Source organism: Puntigrus tetrazona, chromosome 15 (assembly GCF_018831695.1).
Source record: "Puntigrus tetrazona isolate hp1 chromosome 15, ASM1883169v1, whole genome shotgun sequence".
Taxonomy (NCBI): domain Eukaryota; kingdom Metazoa; phylum Chordata; class Actinopteri; order Cypriniformes; family Cyprinidae; genus Puntigrus; species Puntigrus tetrazona.
The window spans coordinates 7,666,611-7,680,710 of record NC_056713.1 but is presented as its reverse complement, the minus strand read 5'-3'; the positions used below and the strand labels follow the sequence as shown (position 1 = coordinate 7,680,710).

Here is a 14,100-nt window from a genome sequence, read left to right as displayed (position 1 = left end):
ACAACAACAATTCTTCTCCCCAAGTTACTCTCAGCGCTGTTGAAGTTCAGGATAAAGCTTGCGCGTGCTAAACCTAGACACCGCTCAACACGCTAAATACGTTCTGGTGTCCAAAATGTCAGAGGATGGAAACTCAGGGACGAGAATTATTGAATAAATTATTATTTGCGTGCAGAAAGCGTTCTTGTAGTTTGGTAAAATTACAGTTAAAGGCACTATGAACTATTTCTTCACTCTACTTCTGGACCTTAATCGTGCCCTTGCTGTCTACGGAGGGACCGAGAGCACTCGGAGATTATTTTTGATGAATGTGTTCTGAAGATGAACAAAGGTCTTACAGGATTGGGATGAGATTAAACAGAACTGTTTTTAGGAAAACTCTCACGGAAACTGTCAAGAAAGGTCGGGATCATGTTTCATACCACTAAAGAAGGGTTTGTTATATTGAAGTAATAAAAACAAACTGATTTTCTGTTGCAGGAATCACAATGGTTCATAAAAGTGGTGCAATTTCTCTGATGTTATAAAAGCCTCCAGTGAAATGTTTTTTATGAAGCACACATATTTGAATGTACTTTTGGGCTTTAACCTCATATATTCTTCTCAATTGTCTTAACACAGATGATTGTTTTAAATGTGAGTCTAATATAAATGTCATTTTATTTAACATCAGTGCTTGCAATAAAAGCGTTCAGATGCTTTAAAGGATGATGGTATTGATTTTTTTTCTGCTCTGTCCTGTAGATGGACCCTTCTGCAGTTTAGCTACAATCAAATTTAGTACACACACACACGCTTTTTGTAATATAAAAGTGATCTACAAAGGCAAGGCACATCACATCTTCTACAAAGAGAAGTGCAAGTAGCATCCAGTAATCTGAATATCTTTTTAATAGTTATTTGAACTCATTTGTAATGACCAGTTGCCTAAAGAGAAAGATCTTTCGCTAGGGATTACGAGGAAAAGTTGCATCATAAATGCAATCAATCTGTTTTGGGTCACCGAAGTCCGAAGACCGTTCCAGTCAGCTGTTATTCTCGTCGGTCTATGGAAGAAACTGCATCTCCTTGTGAAGGTGCAGCTTGAGCCAGGGCATGAGAGGAAACACACTGATGTGGAAATCCCTGGCGTCCAGAGGCCACTCTTTGGCGTCCGCCTGCGAGTCACAGACCTGCTCGGTGCCCCAGCTCACCACCGCCACCTGCGGGACAGGAGCAGACATCTTCACAACGCTTCAACGGGAGGGGGAAAGTCAAAACGAACTCCACGGCACTCACTTGGAAGTATCTCATCCTCTTGCGTAGAAAGAGAGCTCCTCCAGAATCCCCTGCGAAGGAATTAGACTCTTTATGTGTTGTTCGAGTGCGAGGATATAAATGCATCTCCCATTTCTCCGAGCAAACCTTTACAAGTCATCTGAACTCTGTTTTTCAGCGTTCCTCCGGTGCACATGAACCTGTCTGTGATCACGTCCGACAGCGAGGCGCTGCTCTGCTCAGGAACCGTCCATCTAGCCTTCTGTATGCATTCTCCTCTCTGCCAGTGAAAGATCTGCATTATTATATATGAGCTCAAATCACATAACACTGAGCTGACAACATCCCTCACGTGAAGAGAAGGTTCATTATTACTATTATTGTATATGTTATTGTTGGCAAAAGAAGACATGTAAAGTGAATTTAGTGTAGCAAAAGCAGATTTCTGTGGGTTATATATAGGCAGTCTGTCCAGTGTAGACCCTTCAGGAATAAGTAAATAAAATAAGCTAATTAAAAAATAGGAAATATAATTACATTATAAAAAATACATGCAGGGTTACATTTAATTAAAATAATTTATTTCTGTTTTGCTTTTATTTATAAATTTTTTTTTTTATATTTTGTTTTAATTTGTTCTCTCTTTTTGGTTTTTTCTGAATGTCATCTAAAACAAATCTGTTGGAGCAAAAGCCTCAGGAGGTCCATCGTGTCTACATTACAAGTAACATAAGGAGCGGTGTTGTGGACTCACTCTTGCCCCGGTGTGTATGAGCGTGTCGGACCGATGCTTTCCTTGTCTGATGAACTGAGCCGGAGTCTCTTCCAGATGCAGCAGCAGTTTCTCTGAACATCAAACCATTTCAGCTCCAGATTAAGAGCGCATATCTCGAACTTTGTTTATGTCTTCATAACAATATATCCATTGAGTTATAGGAACACTCACTGTGCTGGTCACATGTAGCGTCTGGAGCCAATCGGAGAGCACGACTTGACGAACTGGTACAAGGCAGACAAATGGGCCTGTGTATGAAGATAGAGATGCAGTGCATTCACTGGTGAGACAGAACTACATGCCAACACACTCGAAAGCAGTCCACTTGCCGACTTGTGACGTATCGCTGACCTTTTAAAGGTCTTACAAACTATTTTAAAGGTTTAGATAATGCAAATCACGCTGAATGTACGTTAGCACTGTTTGTACAGCAAAGCGAGTCTGATCTGGAAATGGTTGGGGAACGTTTAATGCATGAACCTTACCTTGTCTTCATAGATATGATCATATTCTCGCTCAACCTAATCAGAGCAATGTCGTAATCGTAAAACTCTTTCACATTCTTGTCCTTCAGGCCTTTCACGTTAAACTGTTCGTGAACAATCAGCTCCACGGCTTTAACTTCACCGCTACCTTTGTGAGAGAATTGAAGCATAGTAAAGGTCTTTTTCAGCCAACTTTGCAATTGATTCTCTCTATGCAGAAAATAGTATTATGGCGGATCATACCATGCTGAATCTTTATATCAGCAGCCCTGGCTAATGACACGGATTCATTAGCGTTCACTTTTATTAAGCAGTGTGCAGCCGTCAACACCATGCTCTTGCTCAATAAAGACCCTCTGCATGTTCGAAGTCCCTGGAGCACAGAAAAATACTAAATTATAATCTACCATGCAATACACTACCATGCAGTAAAAAAAAAATTACTTGCTGCCTAGCATAGTTTAGTTGTCACGTAAATTAAGTAACTAAAAGTTTTAAATTGACTCAACTAAAAAAACGCAGCGGGGTCAAGTTGAAACAACTATTTGTTTTTACAGTGTAGCGGGTAAGCATGAATGAATGCACGCTTATAAACATTACAAAGAGAACTGAACGAGCTGATATAAATAGGATAACCCGAATAAAACCACTAACACACGAGCAAAGCAATCGGTGTCTATGGCAGCAAATGAAGCAGTAGAACGAACCGAAAAGCGTAACTATCACACAAGACTTCATTACAGCTTGATGTGAATGTACCAACCCAGAGGATGTTGACATGCCAAGGTCTGGTGAACGTGTTTTCAGAGTCGGGCTGCTCCTCTTGAGCCACTCCGCACTTCGTCACGGCAGAATCACCTGAACAAGACCCAGATATTCAGACTTCAGTTCCAGCATCCCAAGAACTGTATCCCAATCGAAATATAATCTTCATTCGATTTGATACGATCATGTGTTTTATTTACAGTGGCTGTTTTACAAGGGAATACTTTCTGGACAACGGTTGAAGGGAACCGTAGAGGTCTGGTCACTCACTGATCATCTGATTGAACACAAGTCCAAGCTCTCTGTAGTCCTTCAGAACGAAAATATGCTTCTCGTCTTTTTTGGAAGAGGCAATGTTTGAGAGCACTTTCTTGTTCACGTCTTGTCCGACAGCAAACACGTACACATCTGTGAAACACAGAAATAATGCGCCAAATAAACTCTTGAATATATCTTCACTGGAAATGGCAGCTGTTCTTGAAGCTTGTTGCTCTGAATGAAATGATCTGGATGATGACGGGTGATCTTTCATATGTTACAGAGTTGTTTACAAGGCAGAGAGCTGAAAGCATTCAGTCGCAGACAAGTTCGAGATCATTTGTGATTTGTGATCATTTTCTGCTCATACGTTCATCCTGTAAACTACACGTATGCATATTTAAGAGATGATCACAAGATTAAATTTAGGATGGTTTCTATGCAGCATTTTTTAAATGAGGCCCCTGATGTCTGATTTAGTAGCTAAACCAAACCTTGTAAATCTCGCTCTGCTTCATTACTTCTTTTCACAGCCCTTCATTTTCTGCCTGTGGTTTAATGTAAGAAGAACCAAGCAGTGGTCAGAGAGCCCTGAAGCTGCCCTATATATCTAGCAACACTATATATCCCTGAGCAAAACCTGATTCTGCTGAGTTCGACATCTTTGTTGACCCTGGAACATCATTGTGATTAACCAATCAGATCCAAAGAAACAGTTTGTAGTTTTTGTGAAGGTTAGGTTTACAGTGAGTGTTTGGTTTGGTTGTTCCAGGGACACATCGACCTCAGGACGAGCATATCTCTATATCACTGTTCCTGATGGATCATGTAAAGTGCTGTCTGTATTTGAGAAGCTCACGAGAGAGATTTGCTTTATTAAAATCCTAAGGAATGATTGACAGAGAGTCTGTTGCTCCTCACGCATCTGAAGGAACGTAAACATTGACATGAGTTCATGAAGAGTGCCTCTAGATTAGTATATGATTTGACATGACATCGATGTTGTAAATTTGACTAGTTTACCTTTTTCCTAATTTCATTTTTCTTTGAACTACATTTCCCACAAATCCTAGTGATTAGCCTTTTAAGATCAACTCCATATATGGCACACTACATTACCCATATTCCCCCTGGTTGAGGTCTATAAATAGACCTCACGTCCTTCCTTTGTCCCCTTTTTGCCTTGGTGAGGTGTGGGTGTTTGAATGGGCACCCAAACATGTCCTTGAATCCTTTCCTTAGGACCGAATAACATCCTTTCCATTCTGTCTATCCTGTTATTCATCGTGTTCATCGTGGTAGTACTACACTATGTGACTCTGTTGACTGCATCGTATGCTGAATGCTAAAGATTTGATTCTTCTCATCAATGGAATAAAAGAAAGCAAAGGACTGGTGCTGCTTACAGTGTTTTAATCAGACACACCACAAAGTTTCTACAATTTTTAACGAACCTTGAATATTTAACAACTAATATTCTACAATCGATGTAAATCGAACATCAAACATATATATTAAACCAATTTCAGTGTGGGATTAACTTTCCATTTTCACCCAAGTACCCCTGAAAGAAATGTCTGTTAAAACTGAATACATCATCTTGATAAATTAAGTCTTGACTAAGATTTGTCCGCTGGATGTATTCAGTTATATAGGCCACATTTTAGCAGCGCTCTAAAAATCTACCCTGTGCAGAGACATTTGAGCAGTTATTTAAAAAAAAAACTATTAGTCTGATAAAGTTATAAATTAGGTGTAAACGTGTATGAGACTCACCCAAGAGCTCTTCTTGTGTGTGGTCTTTACTGGGTTTGTAGCCGAATAAGTTTCGGATCTTGGGTAAAATGATTTGCGGGCTGGGTCCCATATTGGAGTGTCCTGGAAATACACAAAAGCAAAATGTTACCTTAAAAATTTTGAGGCCTTAACACACAGCGCTGAAAATTAGTCTTACCGTCAGTCGCAATGATTATGACGTTCTGCGTCTCGTTGAAGTGACTTCTTTTGTTCTCTCTGAGGATGGCAAGCTGTTCGTACGCCCGGTTTAGAGCGCCATGCAGATTGGTGCCTCTCTTACTCTCGTGGCCTAAAATGAAATGCGTGGTTTCAAAAAACTGGAGTAGGAGCACTACGATAAATCTGTAGAAAATGAACATACTTTTGTCGTTAAACGCCTGTAATTTCCTCAAGACGTAATGCACATCTTGACTCTGTTCGCTTGTAATGGACACGATTTCTTTGGTCTCGCTGGCATACGAGACGATGTCAAACCTCATGGTGACTTCATAACTATCCAGCTGGAAGATTAACGAAATGTTGTTATTGCATGTTTGTTTTATGCTGTGGAAGTAGAGGCGGGAAATAAAAGTATATACAGCATGAAAGAGCAGCAGTTATTTCTCCTAGACTCCGTGACTAAAACTGCACCCTTTCAGAGCGGATGTTATTTCATTAAAACACAATTGGCACAATCTTGGTTGCACTGAAGATAAAACTGGAGGAGCATAGTTCTAATGAAGCACCAAGTTAACAAATGCATGAAAAATGAGTCCCAAAAGTGAAGAATTGTGACATAGTGTCATAAAAGTTTGGACTGATTGGATAAATTGAATCAACCGCCCTGGTCCGCAGTCTGCTTAGTTCTAATACCTTGCGGACAAGTTGAATGGTGGCGTTTTTCGCTAAGAGAAAGCTCTCCGGTGAAATGCTGGCTGATGTGTCCAGAAGGATGAAGACGTTCAGACGGCCTTCTGCAACCCTCACAGTCCTGCCCAAAAACAGCCCTATTGGACAACAAGAAGGAGAAGAACTAAAAGCGATGAAGCAGTAAAAGTAAGGATCATTAAATGATGGTTTCACCTTGTTTTTGTAAGTCAGGGTGTGACACGTCCATGACCGCGCTCAGAGATCCTCCTAAAGCCTGGGCCACAGCTTCTGGTTGATCGTATGAGTACCGGGCTAAAAGACCAATCAGGTATGTTCACGTGGAGTCATTTCAGCTACACTGAGCAAATAAGTGACTGACCGTAGCAACGCGGTTCTGCCCCGCTCCATTCCTTTGAATCCAAACACCGTCTCTCAGAAGGACCAAGCATATCCAGACCCGACTGACACAGATAGTGCACTTTGTCTCCGATACGGAAACGTTCCCCAGAACGTGAGGCTCCTGGAGGCGTGCCTGGGTTTTTGCAGTCCTCAGCTGGAACAATCATACATATATTTATCGATTGCACCTCATGATTTATATAGAAATGATGGATTCACAATCCAAACCTATTTAATGTTTCAATGGGCTACTCAAAGAACTACTTCTGCGTTCTACTTAAGAAGAGACACTGCAGGCAAAGAGATTATTATTCAGAGATTATTTCATAAAGTATTTCTTCAGACTAGTGGAAGGAAAACAGGACATCTTTTATAGCACTTATAGCACTGTTTGTGTCGATAGATTTCAATTACACTAAATATCTTTAAAGGCTGACTTCTCAAAATGAGTTGCACTCCACACACCAGACTTTATTTTATAAGGGTTTTTTTACAGAGGGATTTGTTCATGTGTAATTAGCTTGATGATATACAACGTAACTGTCAAAATGTATGGTTTTATGTCTGTTCTAAGCATTTCCTGAGTTATGGAGATACCCAAAATTCCCTCTCCAAAAACGTTTGACTGTAATATGTGAAGAAATTCAATAAGACTTTTGAAAGATTTTTGTTCTAAAAATGTATGCCAATGAGTGCATATTTCATTAAGTGCATCTACATTGAGAAAGTGCAGTACTAATAAACCGATACGTTAATAATAGGCATGCTAATAAGCAACCAATTAATAGTGAATATCGGTCCCTATCCTAACGTATTACTGTTTAATTATTCATTCAAATATCTCTTCTCTCATCCCTGACACTCATTTTGAGTTTCGTTTAGTCGACTAGGTGACTACAGCCCAGTAAAAATATACAGAAATGGAAACTAGAGCCGTACTATTTGAAAGCAGAATCATATTTGCGTGTTCTTCATGTGTTTGGATGCTAAAGCTTACACTGATCATCACAAACGGGCGTAGAGCCGCTCCATCCACCCCAGTGACTGCAGTTTCGCTCAGCAGATCCAGCCAAAACGAATCCTTCATGACAGGTAAACGTCTGCTTTTCCCCGATCTTGAACCACTGTCTCCTGGGCCAGATCTGGCCGTTATCAAGCTGAAGCTGAGCGGGGCAAAGGATCTCTGAGAGTCAGACAGACACGAGTGCTTTAATCTGTGGGGAATCGCACACTTAGATAGGATCCCTAAACGTGGAAAAGCTAAAGTTTCAAAACTAAAGGCACTGCGATTTCTTTTATTTTTCTACGTCACGGGTCTACGAGTAGGTTTGTTCTCAAATGTTCCAGATGTTCAGGTGAACTACAAGTTCTGTCTGTAGTGTAGCAGCGGGGGCCGTGTTCTGGAGACGGCGTGTACCAAACCGTGAAAGAGAAACCACGTTGTTAGGCTTCCGTTAGAATACACAACTAGAAAGTTAATGTTCAAGATCGCAACGCACCGGATAGCTGGCCAATCAGAGCTCACCTCGCTCTTTTTAGAACCATGAGCTTTGTACAAATCAAGCTGTTTCGGAAGGCGGGGCTTAGAGGAGAAGCAGTAATGTACAGTATGTGGAAAAAGTTGTTTTACCTTAAATCACATAAAAATGCACTACACCAAAAAACACCAGCTGAACATTCATATGTGCAATGTCTGTATTCTGGAATGAAGTTTAAGTGCTAAATGATAGCGTGAGAATATACCCTTGCACACAGCACTGAGCGCTCTCTGTCCATTCGGGAGTCTCATGGCTGACCATTCTCCATCTCTGTCACAGACTCTCTGCAGGGCTGGAAAAGCGTAGTGTCCCGTCTTGCAGTGATAGGTCAGCACACTTCCCTCCAGCCCCTTGTTAGAGTACGACACGTCACCTCCCTTGATAGACTCCGATAAAGAGCAGTTCTTCTGTGGTTCCTCATAATCTCCATAATCACTGGTTTCTAAAATCAACAGATGTGACTCACAGTAATCTTGACAGCGGTGATAGGAAGCAATGACGTCATCGAGTGGAAATTAAAAATAAATAAAATATGGAAACAACAAGACGCAACGAAAAGCGATGTGTCTGTCCATGCAGTGCGACAAAATCAATGACATTTAGAAAAGCCCTACATTTACAACCCAGTGGAGAAGTACATCATCTGATTCACAAACATTAAACCACTTTAACGTGCTTGATAGGATCTTTGTCAGGGAATACACTCATTACTATTTTGCCATTTCCAATAGCTTCTTTCAGAGACAAAGAGAATACTGAAGAATATAAAGATGTCTGGTGTCTTGCACGGCATTCATTTAGCCAATCGGCATACGCTTACATCCTGTTGTGCTGGATCAGATCTTACTTGCTCATTTAAAGACCTTCCTATCACTAAAATCATTCTCAGCTTCTGCAAAGCGACTGTGCCAAAAAGCGCTGTATTTCTGCTAGTGGTTAACGCTCGTCAGATTACCTTCACATTTGACCCTGGACACCTTAGGCTTCCATTCTCCGTCAGAGCTGCAGACCTTCTGGCCGACCGGATAAGGTTCGAATCCATCTCTGCAGTGATAAATCAGCAGACTACCTGCGGCTCCACCCTTTGAATACTCCACCGTGCCGCCGCTGATGGACTCGGAGGTGGAGCAGTTTTTGGGCACGCTCTCTTCATAATCATAATCATATTGCGATCGCACTGAAACACAGAATTATTCAGTGTTGCAAATTTTTTGTCTCAGGACTTTTTTGATCCCCTTCAAATGTTGCTTTCCTCTGGCACAGCAAGTCAAGTATAAAAGAGATGTGACCTGACCACAGCACGCGTATAAATGGGGCTCGAATACGCCAATGTGACTTTCTTGCAACGAGGATTTCTGGTAGGACGATCTGTTATCCAGTACTTACACTGTCAAGACCCACTCCATCAATGCTTGTGTGCTTATACGGAGTGAAATACAAGGAATCCCTTTGATTTTTAAGAACAATAAGTGAGATCTTTTATCCAAAAACCAAGTCTTGGTTCCTGGAGCTGCTGCCGGGGGAGCCTTGGACAATTCCACTGAGGAAGGAGCTTCTGTCTTTAGCAAAGGGCTTGATCTGCATCCCCAACTAGAGCTATAGGATCTGCATGTGTGGCCGCTCCGAGGAGCTCATATGATTACTACTGAAATGTAGCAATCATATGATTTAGTAACTGGATGTGGTGAGGTTATTCAGTAGAATATTCAACTAGTTTAGTCCAGAAACCCTTGAGCTAACTGTTAGTAGAATGGACTGCACAGATCATACTTGTTTTTGTGTTCAGATCTAAAGGATCTCTGGCAGAGAAAAACGGTTTCTGTTACTTGTGCATCATATCAGAAATGAGCAAATATATGCCCACCGACCAACTTGTTAATTAAATGCCAGAGTAACGTTCATATTTCATAACGCAAAACAAAATAATCACATTGCTTGTCTAGTAAGGCCATCCAGCAACACTCTGGAAACGTCTTAGAGATGATTGTTAATATAACCTGAAGTTTCAGGCCACAGATCTTCTTCTAACATGGATGAACGCATCTTCATTCTTGCTTTGTGACCTACAGTCTGAAAAAAGCCGTTACCTTAAACGCACTTACCTTCACATACAGAGACGTACAAGAAAAAAGTGAGGAAGCATGCCGTTGTGTAACGCATAGCTGCCGTGACGAGCGCTGCTTTACCTCTGATATGAGTGAAATACCAATACGAACCTTTGTAACTTGTATTTGAGGAGTGATTAAACATTAACATTTTTAATGCAGTTCTGGGAAATTACTATAAACTAATCAATTTCTGTAAGTCTTAAAGGTGAAGCGTCTCATTTCTGTCATTTCAAACACGCATTGAATAAAATCCTTAAAAAAGCTGAGGTAATTAAACAATTTGCGTGTCGCGCAATACTTCTGCAAAACAAGCAATTCGCCGAGGACGAAGACTTTGTCGTGGATGAGGAAGAAGTGAAGAAGTTCTGGCAGCTGTGAGAGACGAGACAAAGACCCAAGCCCAGATTGAGAAGAGTCTCCTAATCACACATTGAGAGAACAGCTCTCTAGTATGACGGTGTTTCGGTCTTTGAAAGACTACTGTATGAAAGCTGCATTTTGGAAATGCTATAAATGACAGCTGTGAGAAAGGCCTCTTCAAAGCCCTCGTTTTCAGCAGCAGACAACATTCAATTTCTTTAGTATCAGTCAAGACAGAAAATGTAATATTTCGTGTAGGTTTGAGTCTAAAGGACACACCTCTAAAGACCTGGCCCTGTGTGGAGGTGGAAGAATATTGCATAAACATTTGGTAACACTTTATTTTTTTTACGGTGTCCATAATACAGCAGCAGCTGTTGTACTTACATTAAACAAAATGTACTTAACACGCAACAAAGGTATAGGTAAACTACTTATTTAACCAAAAGATTGTTACATGTGTGTCGCAGACCTCCGTGTAAGTCCACAGGCATAGGTTACTTAAAATAAAGTGCATCAGGTTTCTCCTACACAATCGCAAACTGTAAGTACACGTAGTTACATGAGAAGTCATTTAGTTTGATGTAATTATAGCAGCTACTGCTTAACTAGATCATCGTGATACCTTAAAATAAAGCCAAATATTTAAATGGAAAGGAAAAGGCATGAGAGGCACTTTTAAGCCAAGTGCATACAATGCATGGCCCACTTTTTTAATTTGATGCAGGATGTTGCCTAAAACATTGTGGATTCAGACAAAACAAGTACCACTGAAGCAGTGCTGACGATTATGAGCCGATTAGGTGGTTGATTAAATGACGACTGACCGTTATTGAAGACACCCGAGTTTAACGAGCAGAATCACCAAAGAAGAAAATCAGTTATAGAGATCAGCGTGTATTTTAGTTGGGCTTGAGTTATACCCGTCAGAGAAATCAGTGGAGAGGAGGTCATGTGGTGAACATCTGGCAAAAAACAGGACTTTAGATACACCGACATCAAGAACCAGCATCAACAAAAGTAGGTTGTAGCCAATCAAAACCTAGCAATGGCTCCCGTCATGCATTGCAGAATTAATAATAAATTATGAACAGAATTGTATTTCTCATTACGTGCCTCTTGTGAGCTTCTCTGAATATGCTGTACTTTTGAGATTCATACGCTGATTCTTGAGATCGGTGTTCACTCAAAGACTTTTTTTTAATTTTTTTTTTTTTTTTTAAATCAGAACAGCTTGTAAGAAATCCTTCCAAAATTATAGAAATTTCACTGTGGAATCTGAAATGAAATATAGAATTAAATCAAAGGAAACGTAGGACAGAGACTAGACTCTAAATGAGTTCAGGTCAAATAATGAGTCCATAATGATTGTCAAAACATAATCATCAGAGTCTATTGATTTTGGTTCTTGGCTTGTCTGGCTGTTAGAACGGAGTAACAGGACCTAAACAATACTTAACATCAAAGAGTCAATGGTCAAGAGCTGACTAATGATCACAATATTTGTGATTTTCTTTGCTGATTCTGAGTCTTCAGTAACGGTCGATCATCACTCCTTTAATCACCTCATTAAATGTTAAATGAACTCTGGGAGTTTTATTGCGCAGCCTGTCAAAACTTTGTGGCACTTATTCGTGACGACACTAATCAGACGTTCTCCAAAGAGACTCGCTTTTCTGTAAGTTTCGACAGTTTATACACCAAGACACGCAGTCCTTGAAGCGCCTCTGGTTTCCCTTCATAGACGTTTGATTGCTAGATCATTCCTGCCAAATATAGCAAGCGTAGAAGACGCACGTCCAAGCGCTCTGGCAAGAAGCACAGATTAACTGTCCTTGAGCAACATACCAGGCATTTCGTTCGTTATTGCATCAGGTTTCGAATACCCTCTATTCGTAAGCATGCAGCCATCTTTTAATAGAAGCTGTAGCATCTAGCTGAGGGAGTGTAGCTATCTCTCGAGCCACACATGCATATCCTATAGCTCTAGTTGGGGATGCAGATCAAGCCCTTTGCTAAAGACAGAAGCTCCTTCCTCAGTGGAATTGTCCAAGGCTCCCCCGGCAGCAGCTCCAGGAACCAAGACTTGGTTTTTGGATAAAAGATCTCACTTAATGTTCTTAAAACTCAAAGGGATTCCTTGTATTTAACTCCGTATAAGCACACAAGCATTGATGGAGTGGGTCTTGACAGTGTAAGGACTGGATAACAGATTGTCCTTCTCTCTAAACACTGATGTCCATGTTCTACAGGTCCTACAGGGATATTCTTATCTTTTTCCACCGCTGCGCTTGTTTAAAGCCCCATTCACATCTTTCTTTTTATGAAAGTGCAAAGAGCATAGTAGTGTGGAGTGGTGACAACCCAGAACACGTACAACAAATATAGGCTGTGAAGTACTACTTTTTTTTTTTTTTTTTTGGAAACATGGACAAAAGGCTCTCAGAAAAATAAAGAAATGCTATATAACGATGCAAAACGCTGAGCAAATCACAGAGACGCTGATCTGAACGGGACCTCGGCGTTCAGTGGGTCATTCACGGATTATTTTATCCATTTACAAATTACAGCCTCTACCATGACAGCAGGTAACACTAATCCTGTCCGAACAGGGCTCAAGTCATTCACTTCAGAACACCTACAGTACTTCCATGTAACCCTCTGCTGAAAAGCTTTCAAATTTCATATAAAAACTTGTGGAAGAAATTTGTTGTCCCATGTGACATACTTGTGTGCCTCAACAAAATTGCCTAATTAAAAATAAAGACGATCTGGTCTTCCACTGCTGAGAAACCTGGAAGTATGGGGAAAAAGGCCCTATTAAATTGATATGCATTAAAATATATGCATCGTGAACAAATAAGTAATTATTCCAGAAGATAGTAAAACAGTTTTAGCACCAATTAAATAGCTGCTTTTTTTTTCTTAAAATACTGATTTTTAATAGGACTTCTCTCCAGTGGACTCATGGGATTGCTGGATGCAGTGGGTCTTCTGGGTACTTTCCACCTAATACTACGACTTCTACAACAAATGGTTAATTTTCAGCAATCTCATATGGCAGAAATTGTAAGGTTACTTTTGCTTGCTGTAATACTTTAGCTTGAACCCAGTTATGATCTCTCTCTCTCATATATATATATATATATATATATATATGATGAAAGCGCTCTACTAAGCTCCGGTGTTCCTAATAAACACCGATCACATTAAACCTGACTAACCCTAAGAGCTAAAACACTGCAGGCGACCCTCAGACTACTAAAAACAGCAATGCAAATTTGTGAAGTTGGATGAACAGTTTAGGTCAAGATTAGGCCGAGGAGGGGTAAATGAAGAAAAAAAAATCCTAGAAGATGCCCTAATACAATGCTACATCAAACACTGCTAGCCTAAACCTAAACGTGCCTATTTGACAACCCTCTCCGGTCACTAGATCTCATTTCCCTTTTCTGGTGATGATCCTTTATAAAACTAGTGTATAAATCCGTTTTGTAGGTTTGACCTTC

At 40.4% G+C, this 14,100-nt stretch overlaps 1 protein-coding gene across 1 annotated transcript; it reads right to left on the bottom strand.

Moving 5' to 3' along the window:
• Positions 1 to 873: 873 nt before the first annotated feature.
• si:ch1073-280e3.1 (complement C2) lies at positions 874 to 10,356 on the bottom strand. The gene is made up of 19 exons (XM_043258827.1): positions 10,226 to 10,356; positions 9,079 to 9,300; positions 8,329 to 8,565; positions 7,583 to 7,768; positions 6,566 to 6,739; positions 6,400 to 6,498; positions 6,190 to 6,323; positions 5,699 to 5,837; positions 5,495 to 5,626; positions 5,317 to 5,418; positions 3,553 to 3,690; positions 3,281 to 3,375; positions 2,761 to 2,890; positions 2,518 to 2,665; positions 2,204 to 2,280; positions 2,012 to 2,103; positions 1,405 to 1,537; positions 1,279 to 1,328; positions 874 to 1,202 (listed from the first exon to the last, which is right to left on the bottom strand). Exons 1-19 carry the CDS (start codon positions 10,281 to 10,283, stop codon positions 1,047 to 1,049), a joined length of 2,502 nt encoding a protein of 833 aa, XP_043114762.1. The 5' UTR covers positions 10,284 to 10,356; the 3' UTR covers positions 874 to 1,046.
• Between the last annotated feature and the right edge of the window lie 3,744 nt (positions 10,357 to 14,100).

What these genes read in the sequence shown, in the direction of transcription:
- si:ch1073-280e3.1 (XM_043258827.1), bottom strand. Translation starts at nt 10,283, where the DNA reads ATGCGTTACACAACGGCATGCTTCCTCACTTTTTTCTTGTACGTCTCT. An exon ending in GTCCAGGGTCAAATGTGAAG is followed by an intron (nt 8,566 to 9,078) that starts GTAATCTGACGA and finishes TGTTGATTTTAG; the next exon opens with AAACCAGTGATTATGGAGAT. An exon ending in CCATTCAACTTGTCCGCAAG is followed by an intron (nt 5,838 to 6,189) that starts GTATTAGAACTA and finishes TTAATCTTCCAG; the next exon opens with CTGGATAGTTATGAAGTCAC.